The following is a 16,581-nucleotide window of genomic DNA, read 5'->3' on the forward strand; positions in this document are numbered from 1 at the left end:
ACTCCAGCTGCACAGCAGAGTGTGTGACTTTCGCTCAAAGTACACATGTTCAAATGTTATGAGATTTGGCTCAACATAACATATTTTATTTTGCGTAATTGGGCAGATAATAGACTATAAATATAATTATTATTTAATTCAATCATATATGAAATAATTAAAAACTATAATTTCCTCAAGACTATGGTGCCATTTCCGACATTTGTTTTAGGATTAAAACGTAGCAATATAGAGCCACACAATCAGTGTGTTTGTCTTATTTTCTACAGTGAGACAGTTTGATATTATATGATACAACCTGGACTTATGTTTTCATTCACAGTATACTCGTAGTCGGCTGATCTAAGATGGATCTTAATAGAAATTAGAAATGTTACACATTGATAATATTGATTCGATAGGTGCCTCTATGTTTGCAGGGATTTACTGCCCTCTGGTGGCGTTATGGTGTAAACTGCATTGGCGGCCATTGTGTAGGCACTGGTAGGCAATTTGTCAAGTAAGGAAGTTTATTTGTACACCTCCCGGTCACTGAGTTCACAGGGTGGGGTGCTTAACATTAATGTAATAAAATACAATAAAACACAGTCCATAGTAAAACGCAAAAATAGAACAAGATGGTGTGGCCAAAAGCCTTTCTAAAAAATATTTTCAGGGCGGTAAAGACATGCACTGCTCTCTTGCGGCCCATGGTGTTACAACTGCATTGGCGCCATCTGTGTAGTGTGACGTAATTTTTTATTTATCTAGGGGTGGTCTAAAGAAAGCAAATGTAGAGATAATTCAAAACGTCGCTTTCATTGGGAGATGTACAAAAGTCACAAAAAAGTATAATTTGAGAAACTGAAATTTGGTTTCCTCAATGTACCCCATTTAACAGCACAAAAATCCCAAAAATTATGATTGGGAACTAGAAAATAGTAATCAGAATTTCTTCAAACTAAAATAGGGCATAAAAATATCACATGATACTGTTAACCAATGTCAAACGTTAACCAATGTCAAATTCCACAATAAATATTTAAAATGACATTTTAGTTGATTAAGTTGGCCAAACAAAGTGATGCACATTCAGGGACAATAGCAAACGTCTGTCTTTGTAAATGTTATTTGACAGGGATATTGGAGGTGACTGTGCAGAGGTTTCCCTCTGTGAACTTGAAGGAGCTCAAGCTGTCAACTTCAAAAGCTCAGGAAGAAAAATATGATCAGAGAATTTTTTATTCTTCCAGCTGGTCCTTAAATATTTCGCAGCATGTGTGTCGGTAGGTAGACAAATAAGAGACTTATGGCTACAGAAATTGTCTGTGAATATAAGAAGAAGAGTGTTAGAAGAGAAGAAAATAAGTGTTGGTTTTTGAAGTGTTTACTCCCGAAGTTTATCTTTGCTGGCCGAGGGGACTCTTACTTTGAAGCCAAAGCACTTTGGTGTAATGACAAAGATGTTGGTAGAAAATCACTTAAGTGAACACATGAGAGGGGACTTTGATCTCAGACATCAGTGCTTGTCTTAGGGTGACCCCCCCCCCAAAACACACACACACACACACACACACACACACACACACACACACACACACACACACACACACACACACACACACACACACACACACACACACACACACACAGAGCCAGCCCCTCCGAGTGCTCTAAGCCAAAAGAAACAAGACAATGCCAAAAAAAAAAGACGGGCATCCCTCATTCCAACAAGTACACACTTCCTCCCTACTTCTCTCTCTCTCTCTCTCTCTCTCTCTCTCTCTCTCTCTCTCTCTCTCTCTCTCTCTCTCTCTCTCTCTCTCTCTTCCCCCCCCTGTTCTTGTGGGTGGGGTTTTACCAGTGAGGAGTTACCAACAATTGTGTCAATGAGACAGTTGCCTGTCGGAAGGTTGCTGCAGACACACAGGCGTTGTTTGTTAAGTGTGTGTGGGAGAGAGAGAACGCCAGAGGGAGAGAGCGAGAAGGACTGGGACCCCCCAAAACGTGAGCGGATCAGGTAAGGACTTGTCCGCTGATGTAGGTCTAGATAAACCGGGTCGCAGGCTGAGCTCGGTCTGGAGTTGTCTTTGTTGCACGGATATGTGGAGGAGTTTGCATCTGTGTTTCTACCTTTATGGTCATCCTCTTTCTCTCTCTCTTTTATGTCACTCCCCTGTTGCCTCTCCTTTGCACCCTATTATCTCTCTCTCTCTCTCTCTCTCTCTCTCTCTCTCTCTCTCTCTCTCTCTCTCTCTCTCTCTCTCTCTCTCTCTCTCTCTCTCTCTCTCTCTCTCTCTCTCTCTCTCTCTCTCTCTCTCTCTCTCTCTCTCTCTCTCTCTCTCTCTCTCTCTGTGTGTGTGTGTTTACATCTATCCATTCTCCCACTCAGTCCTCTCTGAAGAAACGCTGTTTTCTTCCTCACAAAGTATGCATGGTTGATCTATAAAACATGTATCCTCCTCTGCACAATATTGTTCTACATCTTGGTCGTAAAAACTCTTTCCAACGGGTCTGGCTGACTGGATCTCGTGGCACATGAAGAGCAGAGGCCGAGCAAAGCTTGTGGGCTTTGAGAGTTTGTTAAGTTGTCGTTGTGTTGTCGATGTTGTGCACCGATCGTACACTGGGGACGTTTCAGTGGGCTGGTTTGAACAGCCTTTCCCGCCAGTAAGGGAGAGAACACCGCGGTCTCTCCCGGGATTATCTTGGCGTCCTTTTTGGAAGACTCTCTCGACGCGGAACATTCTTGGATCGCCTGGATCGCAGCCAAAACGTGGGTTACTCGTGTTGTTGAGAGTGGGACCGCTTCCCAATGCCCCAACCCCTCCCCCGTTCGCCCCCGGCCCCCCCACCCCACCAAAGCCCTCTCTTCCTCTACCCCCCTTCGCCGGCTTCTACGGGACCCTGTCATTACTAGGGGGAGAGGAGACTTGTGTGTGTGTGTGTGTGTGTGTGCGTGTGTGTGGATACAAGAAGAAGCATTCATAACAGCTGTAGCGTTACATCCAGACACAAGAACCAAGATCTGCTCTTGGATGGACTAGGAAACCCTACCGACCCCCCCCCTACACACAGACAGACAGACAGACACTTGGCGTCCGTGTTCGTTGACCGACCGCTCGTTGCCCTAAGATCCCCCCTCCCCCTTATTGTTTCAAGCCCATGGGGGGGATTATGTTTGGATTATGGAAAGTGCATCGCGGTCTGACCACACCCCCTCTCCCTTACACACACTACCACCAACACTGAGCCCTTCGTCACACACACACACACTTCCACAACCAAACTCACACACATACACACACACTTCCACAACCACGCACGCACGCACGCACGCACGCACGCACGCACGCACACACTTCCACAACCGCTTACACCACAAACTACCACCAACACTAAGCCCGTGGACACACACACACACACACACACACACACACACACACACACACACACACACACACACACACACACACACACACACACACACACACACACACACACACACACACACACACACTTCCACACCCATACACACACTCTTCCAAAACCCCTAACACCACTAACATACACATACTACCACCATAAACCTCATCCCCATTCACACACACACTACCACCACCAACACCCCCACCACCACCACCACCACCTCCGTGATCTCCTAGCCCCATCCGCCAAGCACTCCTAAGTGTTAGGTGTTTTCTGCCCTCCCTGCAGGAATGTGAACCCAGCCAGTCATTACTGAGTGAACATCAGTGTTCACCTTGAGACGGAGCAGATGGCAGGGAGCTATGTGAGAGTGGGGATGGGGAGGCCATGTTGTCCCCCCCCATGCATCCGCAAGAAGAAATAAACACAGAGATTAAGAAAACTGGGAATATATCAATTTTGTGTTGATTACAGTCAAGGCCGCTGTATTTGTGTAGCCCTCCATCAGAGTAATAGTCTCGGTTTTACAGGATTTATCTTTCATAAGGTAACACGGACATAATGTCAAAGGCTATCGGGATTATTGTGTTGGCCAGCCTTCATGGGGTGAAGTCAGAGCATTTGTCTTCTTTAGGCATTTAGACAAACAACATGACCAACCCCTGGTGCACATGGGTGTCTTATCATAAGCCAAAGGGCTCGGATCGCAAACACGGTCTGTTTGTGGGGATCCAAGACAGGAAATGGGACGCAGCTCTGCAGAGCGGCCTATTGTTGACATTGTTTGTTGCTGTTGCCCGCACTGTAAGGTGAACCCCTCGCCCCGTCTAGGGCCCCTCTTAGTGGAACAGGAAGTGGAATTAAAGGGACAACCTCCGTGTGTGTGTGTGTGTGTGTGTGTGTGTGTGTGTGTGTGTGTGTGTGTGTGTGCGCAAGAGTGTGTGCATATGTAGTCCGTAAAGTAGATGATACAGTGAAACAGTTTAACATTATGATACATGATACTTTTTTGTTTGTCTCTAAATCTTTAATTATCACAGCACTATAGCAATCATCTGGTCACACACAGTCCTGTTGGCCTCATCTCCTGATACTTGACTTAACTGCCCCCCTTATCCCTCAGTCAACACACACATTGTCCATTGAGCCACTTGACTATCGAGGAATTTAGCAAACAAAGAGATAGGGAGAATCACTGGTGCTACATCACTGAGGACTGTTGAGTTCTGAGCCTCCACGCAGGCACTATCTCTGGCTAGCTTGATTGACTCTGACCAACGGCCTAAAGGTGGACTTTGACTGTCTGTCCCTCCGTCGTGCACTGCTGTCCTTTGGAGATAAATGGACCTGCTTTAGGAAATCTATAGTTCACCTCAGGGGAAATTATTCAGTTTTTAAACTTGATTTGATGTATTTGTAAAGTGTTTAAAGAAAATGATGACTAGAATATGATGGCGAGGATTATTTCACACTAATGCAGATATAACACAAGATGATATACTACCAATACACTATTACACTAACACAGCAAAAATAAGTCACCAAAATTAAAAAGTGACATGTTTCACAAAAGGACAAACTTTATCAATCCTATCTCTGGAGGACAATACGTGAAGCAGAGGTGGTTAATTTTTTTCTTCCTGAGAGCCTTGAACGTGAGCGCAGCCGCGGCCTGCAGGAGGGTGGGCAGGTTGAGACAAGGTCCCCCCAGCCCAAGACCCTCATTACAAGCTGAGCCTGTGTGTGTGTCTCTCTCTCTCTCTCTCTCTCTCTCTCTCTCTCTCTCTCTCTCTCTCTCTCTCTCTCTCTCTCTCTCTCTCTCTCTCTCTCTCTCTCTCTCTCTCTCTCTCTCTCTCTCTCTCTCTCTCTCTCTCTCTCTCTCTCTCTCTCGAAAAGCCTTGCCATCTTTAGTGTAAAACTGGTCAATCTTATTGCTTTCTGATTGGCTAATGTGTTGCCAGGTAATGTCCCTCACAAACGATGACAAAATGACCTCCCCTCACTAGCTTGTTATATTATGGGCAGTAGGCCTATTGTCTCTGTCCACCAGCGTTAACCTTTGACCCATGCATGTATGGAATAAGAAGATGTCTCCATGCCCTTTCATGAACCATTTAAACATGTTAAATAACCTCACTTATGGTGGTGTATCGGTTGTGCTGTTGCTGTCAGTGTTTTTATTTTACGTGCTTGGTTCCTGTTTAATGCAAGTCCTGCATTCGTTCAACACGTTTTGCTTCTTGTTTGTAAATGTTGATTTTTTCTTTGTAACAGGTCTTGTCCAATCATGTGACGGAAGAGGAGGACTCGCGAGGATTAACGGAACCAGCCATTGTCGTAACATCCCGAGGGAATAGGCCCCGTCGTTGTTTGCGTCCTCCAATAATAAAAATTTACTGGACCCCAAAAACAGGGCAAACCATGGACTTCCGAATCCGGGGGAGGTTAGCATGGACGCTGATTCTAGCGCAGGTGCTCGGGCTGGCGGGCTCGTCGCACGGCTCCCTGGTGACGGTGAACCGCGGGTTGAGGGTGAAGAAGGGCCAGACGGCGTTCCTTCAGGAGGGGGACCTGCAGTTCGACATCCCCCGTCAGAGGGACGCGTGCAAGGTGGAGGTGGTCGCCAACGAACCCATCACGCAGCGCGTCGGGAAGCTCACACCGGAGGTATTTGACCATGAAAAAACGATGAAATGTATAAGTGAGATGTATGTCCCATTCCCGAAATAATTATTGGCAGTTCAGGATGTTTTGAAAGCTGCAGTAGGCCCTATAAAATATTTGAGAGTTGTAAACAGATAGGGCAGGTAAGAGCAAGATATTGACAAAAAAAAAAAATATATATATATATATATACACAAAAAGCCAACTCAAACTCCAACTCCATCCCTACGTTGTGGCTAATTAACGAACCTGTGGTGGCGCTATGATACCGCTGGGCGCACACGCATGATTAGCAGGCAAGCTTGATTCCCTGAACTAATTAGGGGGAGGAGATGCCCTGATCAGAACTGAGCTGGAAGTGGTTTGAAATCTAAATTAGATCATGCAGGGACAGACAACGCAGACAACCTTAAACAGATATTCTCAGCTTACTATTTCTACATAACACTCAAATTGTCGCTCCTAAATCTGCTGCAGTAATACTGAACTCAAATATCAAAAGCATGGATGACCTGAAGGTTTACTATGTGTCAGATATATCACACAAACAAAAAATAACTTTGCAAGTGGTGTGTGTGTGTGTGTGTGTGTGTGTGTGTGTGGTTAAGACAGAATGTAAAATGGGAGAAAACAATATAACTTAAAATACCTTCCCTCCAAAGACTTGGTCTGGGATACAGGCCGTCTTCTAATCTAATGCCTTGGTGTTGACAGGCACACTGAACCACTAAGGTGCCGAAAGATGAGCTTGGGGGAACATTTCAAGACATTGTAGCTAAACTCAAGACCTTTTGTATTGAGTTTAAACATGCCGTACCACAGTATTCTAACCAAAATTACCAGAGATTTTCTGTATTTAAGAAAACCACATGCGTTTCACTCGGAGAGAGTGAGCGATTCAAACGAGCACATTCCCAACTGTAGTTGACATATTACTCTTCTTCTTTTTTTAAACTGATTTCCCCTCGATATGATGTCACCGGCTCAGCACAGAGCGGAGGTATTGTTTATCAGTAGGCAAGTTTCTACATGGTTCTTCCCACAGCAGAGCTGATTATAAGGTGTTCTCTGTGTGGTTTTGCACTGGGCCCACACATGAGGTGGAATTTGACTTGTTTATGCTGTAAGAGTCACCCGTGTATAACCAACTCAAATGTTCTAGATAATCTTTTGATGAGTATAGAATGATAAGGAATTCCAGATACACTGGAACTTTGCAATACTAAATGAGCATTTTGTCATTCTGAATATTCCCAGTTATTACATGATCAACATGACTTATAAACTGTAAAATATGCTGTTTCCTACAATCCACAGTTTGTGAGCTTTGAGTCAATTTATCCTCTACGTTTAAGTTATTCACAAACCATTATGAGCAACAAGGTTTGACAGAGCAGTATGGTTATTGTGGCTAATCCTAACCCTGATTTCCAAACGTTCAATTGAAAAAAACGTGTCACTGTGTTTTTTTTCTTCAGGTATTTGATTGTCACTATCTGGCGGATGAGGTGAAGTATGTCCACAACGGATGTCCCATCTTAACGCAAGACACGGTCAAGCTGCGACTGTACAGGTGCGACCAGTGAAAAGAAGAGCGCCTTTTCAATCTCGCAAAATCTCGCAAATTCAGACCGTTTTTCGGTGTTATTTTGGAAGTCGAACCGTCAAACCTTGACTATATAAGAGTATACACCATCCTCTGCAAATTACATAAAAATTGCGGTCTACTATGTTGCAGAGATTTCACAAAATCACGGAAAAGTTGCACCATTGACATCATTGGTCCGGCACCAAACTTTTCCCGGCGATTTATTTTCAGCGGAAACAGAATCAACCTTTTTGTTGTGTTTTTGTTCCCTCAACACGCGTACGACGCACTACAACCTCAACTGCCGCCCTCTTCTCCGTCCACAGGTTCACGGAGGCCCACACCTCCATGGAGGTGTTCACCCTCCTGGTGGACATCGCCGACCCCGAGTGCAGCGTCATCAAACTGGGGCCCAAGTCCCTGGAGGTGCCCGAGTTCTACGGGCTGTCGGACGTGCTGGACGGCAACGTGGTGTCCTTCCGCTACGAGCGGCGCTCCACGCTGGAGTGCAGCGTCCTGCTGGGCGGGCCCGCGGACACGCCCCTCCCCGCCCACGGACAGCTGGTCGTCGGCGACCCGGACGAGCCCACCAAGCGCGGGGACGAGCCCGAGAGCTTCGTGCCCCTCCGGCGACAGCTGGGTGAGGACGTTTAGGAATGAGTTCAGAAAATAAATAAGTGTGCATATATACGTATACGTATATATTTATATTTATATTGTTCTACTCTATTGTATTCTTTATTCTATTCTGTTTTTCGTTTCTTTTCTATTTGTTCATTTTCTGCGACTATGTTCGATTATTATCGATTATTTTCCATTCTATTCTATTAGATTCCATTCCATTCATTCCAGACTCAGAGGTGGTCTAAAGTAGATAGTGACAGACAAGAGAAACAACAAGTAAAAGTGAATCAGTAGCCACGGTGGGCACCTATCTCTCGTTAAAAATGTACTTGCCCCTCCATTCCATTTCTATAAATCTGCTGATAGAAGTTGTTGGCTACAAACTCTAGAACTCTCTCTTTCTGATATGAGGAGGGAAATATCCTTTAACCTCCACGGGCCATTCAATTGTACACGTTTCAAGTGCTTATATTCCTATAAACATAAACGTATTTTTCAATCTCAAAACAATCAAGGAGATCTGTGTGCTGGAATCTGGGAAGGAACTTCGATATATTCCATGCAAACTAATGTCAAAGTAAAGTGCATTACTGTAGCTCGTTATCTAGTCCTCAAGCTAACTGGCCCACATTCAGATAAAATCCGATATGCCCTGGAACACATAAAATGGCAAACATCTGATTTATATCAGAACAAAGTAAACTGTCTTTTAACAATCTCCAACAATGTGGCTTTGAAGAAAAAGGGTATTTTTCTTGGAAGGTTTAAATTTGCATCGTTCCTCTATGCAGATGAGGTGCGGGTACAAACCCTGACGATATAGTTGACAACAGATGAGCAAAATAAGTTTTCTAAACCTGGATCGGCTGTGTTCTTCTCTAGAGAACAAAGAAAGGGCGATGTGTCGACGGGACGACTGCCTCAAGGGCCTGAGGCTGGTGAGGGTCACCCAGATGTCCTGCGATGACTTCCTGATGATGGGGGCGAGGTACCAGCACAGGGACCCCCCCTCCCCGGACATGGACTACATCGCCCTCAGGGTGGACCTCAGAGACACCCGCAGCGGGAGCATCTACCAGGTGAGCTCCTTGGGTTCCATGGTTTACACATTCTTCATGTTGGTGATGTCAACGATATCTGTATTTACGGTACTCAGAATGATACTGTTTGTTGTGGCTGTTATTTTTTTTAGTAACATGGCCCAACAACTGTAAAAACGAAAGTAGCGATTATTTATTTTTCTTGGTTTGTACATTTTTCCAATAGTCTAAATAAAGGATGTATAAGCCCTACACTTGTTATATTATGAAGATGATGTACAATTGAAATGTGAAAAGCCTGATATGGTAAAGACAAAAACAAGTAGTGAATGCCATAAGGAATTGTCTTTTAAAGGTGACATATTATACCATTCTCACTTCTGACTATGATGTCCCCCTTCCCTTTACCCTTCCCCCTTGCCCCTTCCCCCTTCAAAACAAGGGGGAGGGGGAAGGGATAGGAATGGGATTGGCCCTAAACAGCTTGTAATGGTTTATCACACTCACACCTGGTGGTATAATATTTCACCTTTAAAAAAAAAGTGAAACTGTTTGCTGGGGGCACTATCCATGTACTCCTCCGTTCCTCTCTCTCCTTCCTCACCGCGTTCCTCCGATGTCTCCGCCCCGGTCAGTCGGAGAGCGCCTGGCTGCCGGTGCGGATCGCGGGCGCCGTGCCCAACCAGCCCCCCCGGCCCGCCTTCATGTCCACCTTCATCCTGGAGGCGGACCAGTTCATCCTCACGCCGCTGTCCACCGCCACGCTGGACGCCGAGGACGACGAGACCCCCGGGCAGCAGCTGGTGTTCAACGTCACCAGCCCCCCCGCCGAGGGCTTCCTCACCCACCTGGCGGACCACACCCGGCCCGTCTCCTCCTTCACCTGGCTGGACCTCAACGACATGCTGATCGCCTACCAGCCGCCCAACGCCTCGCACACCGCCCGCAGGAACTACCAGGTCAGAGGGTCCCACTAAACGGCGGGATGCATCAGGGTACATCCAGACACATTCGGAGACGTTTCGCAGGCCTGGAAGAAAAAGAGGACTTCTCTCGAAATGTCTCAGAAATGTCTCTGGAATGTCTCCGGGAATGTCTCCGGAAGTATCCGAATCTATCTGACTTTTAGTAAGACCCAAAGTCAGACCCACTTGACGCAACGCTTGAAGGACGTTTTTGGTTTCTAATTGCTTTTCCCTTTTAAAGAAAGATTGAGAATTTAACCATTTTGGGTGATACTTACCAATAAGGGTCGATTAATGAAGCATTAATTGTCGTAAGATGTTTTAGTTATAATCAATAACTTATGGTAATGGTCTATTATGGTAAAGGTTTGGGTTTAATTTATACCCCTAAAACAATTATGCAAAACAAACACTTCGATATAATAAGTAAATAACATAACACCAAAATAGACATTCATAAACAATAACTAAATAGCTCAAAATGTCAACAAAAATGGTGGATACTCCTTTTTTCTTTCTTTTTAGTAAGAGTTGGCAGTTTCTGGACAATCTTCCCTTCTTCCTCCCAACAGGTGGAATTCGAGGTCCACGATTTCTTCTTTGAGCGCAGCCCCCCGATAGTGGTCCACATGTCTGTGAGGAACGCAGAAACCAACGCCCCCCGAGTGTCCTGGAACATGGGTAGGATACCCGGACCGGTCGCCTATACTCTCACTAGATTAAAGGCGAAACATGGGAAAGCAGGATTTAGTTACTATGCAACAAATAGCAGGAATAAACTCCCTGACTATTTAAGACTTGCCCCAACTCTGACCGGTTTTAAAACCAGACCGAATACTTTTATGTTTTCTTTTGCTTTCTGCTAAATCTTAAATACATTGCACTTTAGTTTTTTACTTTGCATTTATTTTATTACTTAAATCTATCTTATTTTATTATTACATTTTATTGCATGACGTTGTTGCTATGTGAAACACTTTGAGTCTGTCTTGTGTATGAAAAGTGCTAGATAAGTAAAGTAGCCTTTCCTTGCCTTACAATTAGCTCATGAATTTATAAACTTAGCATATGTATTCTCTTAATGCTGAATTCATGAAATAACTGATTGAATTGCACCTGACAGGCCTCAGCCTACTGGAGGGCCAGTCTCGACCAATCACGTGGGACCAGTTGCAGATCGTGGACAACGACAACCTGAACATGGTGCGCATCGTCACCGTGGACGGGCTGCAACACGGCCGGCTCACTGTGAGAGGTACCGTAGTTCAGGCTCTCACTCCGATTTTTTCGAGGGTTAGTTGGATTAATAATCTGGTATCTTTCGGATTTTGTGTAGCAAAGTCTGCCGGAAAGCGTGTGTAAAGTATGTTTTAGATGTATTATTAGTACTTTCTTAGTGGAAACACAGGTTATTCACCTGTATTGATTTATGTTAAAAAAGGTGAATACTAAAACACAGTAATCTATGTACATTTAAAGTCTAAAAATTGTTTCTGTTAAACAAAGTGAATCAAAATAAATGAATCACCGGGCCTTTTGAATAAGTCATTTAAATATGAACATCGATACGAGTGACCGGCTGACCAGCGCTGTCACACACACACACACACACACACACACACACACACACACACACACACACACACACACACACACACACACACACACACACACACACACACACACACACACACACACACACACACACACACACACCCCCATGCAAACCCAAAACAGGCGGCAAGGGCTTCAGCTTCACGGTGGCCGACATCCGGGCGGGGGCGGTGCGCTATCACCACGACGACAGCGACAGCACGCGGGACCACGTGGTGTTCCGCGTGAGCGACGGGCGCCACCACGCCCGCCACAAGTTCCCGGTGAAGGTGCTGCCCAAGGACGACGGCGCGCCCTTCCTGGTGGTCAACACGCTGCTGGAGGTGCAGGAGGGGGGCACGGCGCTGCTCCGGGGGTCCGTGCTGCAGGCGGCCGACGCCGACTCCAGCGACGAGTACGTCCTGTTCAACGTCACCCGGCCCCCCCGCGCCGGGGAGCTGCTGAAGGTCCCGGGCCCGGGGCAAATGGGTGAGGAGGGGGGGGGGGGGAGCTGATTGTGAGCGGGTAACCGGTAGGGCTGTTGGATTATGGAAAGAAATGCTAATATGGATTTTTTTGGTCAATGTTGAAATCACGAGTGTTCAAACGATTATCTTTGAGTTTGAAAACATGATGTATTTATTCGGCATGTCTCTCCCAAAAACACACTTTGTAACTGAGAACTTTGAAATTTCGCCTTTAAAAAATCTCAAAATGGTCAAAAAGAAAATGTTGAAATCTAAAATAATGTACAGATATGTATCCAGCTGTTCTGCACTTTATATAAAACATATACGAACGAAGTCTGTCTGTCTGTGTGTGTTTATCTAGCCTTCCATCCATCTGTCGATCACATCAGTTTCACCACAGCCTCCCTGTCTCTCTGCTAGGCTACCCGGTGAGCCGCTTCCTGCAGAAGGACCTGTCTCACTCCCTGGTGTACTACCGTCACCTGGGCAATGAGGTGTTCCACGACTCCTTCGAGGTGGTGCTGTCCGACTTCCACGACCCCCCCAACCTGTCCGAGCCCCAGGTGGGTCCCATGTGGTTCTGTCACCCAGAGCTCAACAAGCTAACCAAGCTAACCAGGCTAAACAAGCTCAGCTAGCGATAATGAGGGACGAAGTGTGTCAATGTTTCCTCGTTTTGTCCAAAAATCGTCACTGCTGTCGTGAATTGTAGGTTTTCCTTAAAAAACTGATTTAATCAATTCTTTAGGGCAATATGTACAAAATACTTAGTATGTTACTGTTACAATAGCTGCAGTAGCAGTGGATTTCTGTGCTCAGCTAGTTAAATATCACACATGTGCGATATTTAACTGTATGTGTTGTGTGTCAAATAATGTATCACAGAGTAACACACATTTAAGAAATTGTTTTAATTCATTTAATAATAATTTATTAATAATTGTAATACATTTCCAGGACAGGTTCGAAACCACTGCACTGAGTATTTATAGCACGTCCAATTAGCTAGTCAGTCTACTCTAAATCAATGAAACGTGACGCGTTTCATCACCGTGAACGAACATCAACATCCGGACGTGTCCTGACCCACTGTGCTGTGTCTTCTTTAGGTGGTCCTGGTTCACATCGAACCCGTGCCGGACCAGCCGCCCAAAGAGGTGCCGGGCACCTCCCGGCGACTGGTCGTCAAGGAGACGGAGGTGGTGCACCTGACGCGCCAGCACCTGCGCTTCGTGGACCCCGAGTCCCCCGACAGTGGGCTGACCTACACGGTGACCACGCCCCCTTTCTATACCGGCCCCCACAGGTGAGAACGCCCCCCCCCCCCCCCCCCCCCCCCGAAACATCTCCCTGTTTATATAGTTTTCATTTTATAACTATTTATAATATCCTTAATTTATTATATATTTATTATATATATTTCTGTGAAAACATAGCATGTATTTTATTTTTATTTTAAGCACAGAAATACAGAGCATGTCCAACAAAAATTTCAGTGCACATCTTGTATGTGACAAATAAAAAAACCAAAATATACAAGATACAGATTCATGTGCTTACGAAAAAAAAATAAACGATGATGAGGAAACCGCCTCCTCCCGTCCCTCTGTCTTCCCATGACGCTCAGCCATTCTGACGCCGGCCGTCTGTTCCTGGTCGAGAGCGTTCCCAAGTTCACCAAAGACGCCAGCGCTCCTATGCTCCGGCTCTTCACCCAGGTGAGCGGGAGCGCTCAACGCCTGAGCCCTGAGGGATGCACTGAGTGACATTCGCACGTATATGTTGTTTAACGAAGGCCATAAAACTACGCTTGGGGAGTAACAATGGATCAGTATCAATATTAGAAATGTTCGATGGAAAAGCATTTAATTGAACAATAACCATTATTTGATTGCTTCTTCTTCTTCTTCTTCTTCTTCTTCTTCTTCTTCTTCTTCTTCTTCTTCTTCTTCTTCTTCTCGGTCTACTTCTTCTTCTTCTCGGTCTACTTCTTCTTCTTCTCGGTCTACTTCTTCTTCTTCTTCTTCTTCTCTGTCTACTTCTTCTTCTTCTCTGTCTACTTCTTCTTCTTCTTCTTCTTCTTCTCTGTCTACTTCTTCTTCTTCTGCTTCATATTATAAGATGTATCATCATGTTCTATTTACCACTACATTTATTATTCCATTCTCTCCAGCATGCTGTGAACTTCATGAAGGTGGCCTACATGCCCCCGATGGAAGACGTCGGCCCCCGCCCCCAGCAGATCCAGTTTGTCCTGTCCATCACCAACCACCTGGGCATCACTCTCACCGGGATCTGCTTCAACATCACCGTGCTGCCCGTGGACAATCAGCCCCCACAGGTACACCGAACCAGGCCTCTCCCCACACGTTCAGGAACACATAGAACTCATGTGGCTGTGGATTTCTGTGGAGCGGTTGTTGCTTTCTGTTTTTGCCATACCACATACCGCAGACGAATAGACGGCGTGCACCATGTTCAACAATTCACCCCCAACTCGCATTCCAAAACGAAAATACTAAATTCATAAGTCTATAATAATGTGTCGGGGTCGGCTTAGCTCAGGAGGTAGAGCAGTTTTCTTGTAACCGAAAGGTCGCTAGTTCGATCCCCAGCTCCTCCTAGCTGAGTGTTGATGTGTCCCTGAGCGAGACACTTGACGAGCTGAGCTCCTGACGAGCTGGCTGTCGCCTTGCATGGGTGACTCTGCCGTCAGTGTGTCAATGTGTGTATTAAACGATGTAAGTCGCTTTTGATAAAAGCGTCTGCTAAATGCCCTAAACGTAAATGTAATGTGAATACAGTGTTTGGGTTGACGGCTTATTGCATCAAGCATCAGTGACTGATGACGATGTGTTCAAGTACTGGCCACTCACATCCCATGCGTGCGCCCCCCCCCCCCCCCCCCCCCCCCCCCCTCAGGTGAAGACCAACCCCCTGATGGTGGACGAGGGAGGGGAGGGCGGGGTGGGATTGGAGCACCTGCTGCTGCTGGACGTGGACTCCCGCCCGGAGGACCTCCGGGTGGTGGTGAGGCACGGCCCCCGACACGGGACCCTGCGTCAGGGGGGGGTCCAGCTCGCCACGGGACACGCCCTCACCCTGCAGGACCTGCGGAGCCAGGAGGTCAGGTGAGAAGGGGAGACGACCTCTGTTCGCGTCATTGGACAGTATTTGGATTGTTTGGTTTGAAGTATTTATTTTTTAATGTACTGTAGCTTCGTAGCCCCATCAGTACCAATACCAAACCATAAACGTTATCCTTATGCAAGAACTGAACTCTATAATTTAGCATTATCGACATCGTAGTATTGCCATCTGAAAGGTGTTCTTCTGTTTCTGGTCATAACTTTATTGATAAGCAACAGTCAACATACAGAATTTAGCATCATTATTGATATTATATTGGCCTATTGCCGTCTGAAAGGGGTTCTTCTGTTTCTGGTCATAACTTTATTGATTGAAGCCGCAGTCAACATAGTAGTATATCAGATTCAATAAATTCAACCAAGATACATTTCTGAAGTTTAGTCTAGTTTTGCATGAATAGAAAGTATGAACTTATAAATGAATATCAAGAACCCCCCTTCCATCCCGCTCACTCCTGCGCGTTCATCCGTCGTTGGTCTGTGTGGGTCGTCCCGTGCAGGTACACCCACGACAGCTCTGAGACCCTGGAGGACCGGCTGGACCTCACCGCCACCGACGGCACCAACCCCGTGGACTTTACACTTCAGGTTCAGGTAGGGAGGTCCTCACGGAGGTTCAAATCACGGAACCAAAGGAAGAACCACACCTCGACATCAAGCCTCCATTGGTTTGCATTGGAGGACTCCCTCTACAGGTGAAACACGTGCTACTGCATGCATCACCTTCACCTCTGATTGGCTGATGGGGTCACCCAATGACCTGCTGATGAAGCGTTGATGCGACACACATTCTCGTCGTCCGTTTATTAACTCTAGGTGGACACGCCCACTAGTGATGTCACAAGTGGCAGATTTCCAAAACGGCTTGTAACTGCTAATCACAATCACACCAGGTGGTATAATATGTCGCCTTTTAAAACTGAATCGAAGGGGTGTTGTTCAGGGGAAACCCAGAGTGAAAAAACCTGAAGGCAAAATAACTTCCAGTTTTTTCTTAAACATGGGTTCACCCAAACATTTGGAGCGCCCCGGTGGCTCAGTGGGTACAGCGCGTACCTGTAGGCTCAGCCCCCCCCCCCC

At 46.0% G+C, this 16,581-nt stretch overlaps 1 protein-coding gene across 2 annotated transcripts in view; it reads left to right on the forward strand.

Moving 5' to 3' along the window:
• Nucleotides 1-1,885: 1,885 nt before the first annotated feature.
• The window catches only part of frem1a (Fras1 related extracellular matrix 1a), a 29,498-nt gene continuing 14,802 nt past the window's right edge, over nt 1,886-16,581 (forward strand). For both annotated transcript variants that reach the window (XM_056575685.1, XM_056575686.1), the window contains exons 1-15: nt 1,886-1,999; nt 5,683-6,075; nt 7,551-7,645; nt 7,987-8,300; nt 9,167-9,363; nt 9,960-10,283; nt 10,862-10,970; nt 11,413-11,544; nt 12,027-12,371; nt 12,773-12,915; nt 13,462-13,658; nt 13,980-14,070; nt 14,526-14,693; nt 15,275-15,483; nt 16,002-16,095. In XM_056575685.1, coding sequence (XP_056431660.1) covers nt 5,830-6,075; nt 7,551-7,645; nt 7,987-8,300; nt 9,167-9,363; nt 9,960-10,283; nt 10,862-10,970; nt 11,413-11,544; nt 12,027-12,371; nt 12,773-12,915; nt 13,462-13,658; nt 13,980-14,070; nt 14,526-14,693; nt 15,275-15,483; nt 16,002-16,095 — 2,664 coding nt within the window. In that variant the 5' untranslated portion in view covers nt 1,886-1,999; nt 5,683-5,829. The remainder of the gene's footprint in view (nt 2,000-5,682; nt 6,076-7,550; nt 7,646-7,986; nt 8,301-9,166; nt 9,364-9,959; nt 10,284-10,861; nt 10,971-11,412; nt 11,545-12,026; nt 12,372-12,772; nt 12,916-13,461; nt 13,659-13,979; nt 14,071-14,525; nt 14,694-15,274; nt 15,484-16,001; nt 16,096-16,581) is intronic.

The sequence above is a fragment of the Gadus chalcogrammus genome, chromosome 17, assembly GCF_026213295.1.
Source record: "Gadus chalcogrammus isolate NIFS_2021 chromosome 17, NIFS_Gcha_1.0, whole genome shotgun sequence".
NCBI lineage: Eukaryota > Metazoa > Chordata > Actinopteri > Gadiformes > Gadidae > Gadus > Gadus chalcogrammus.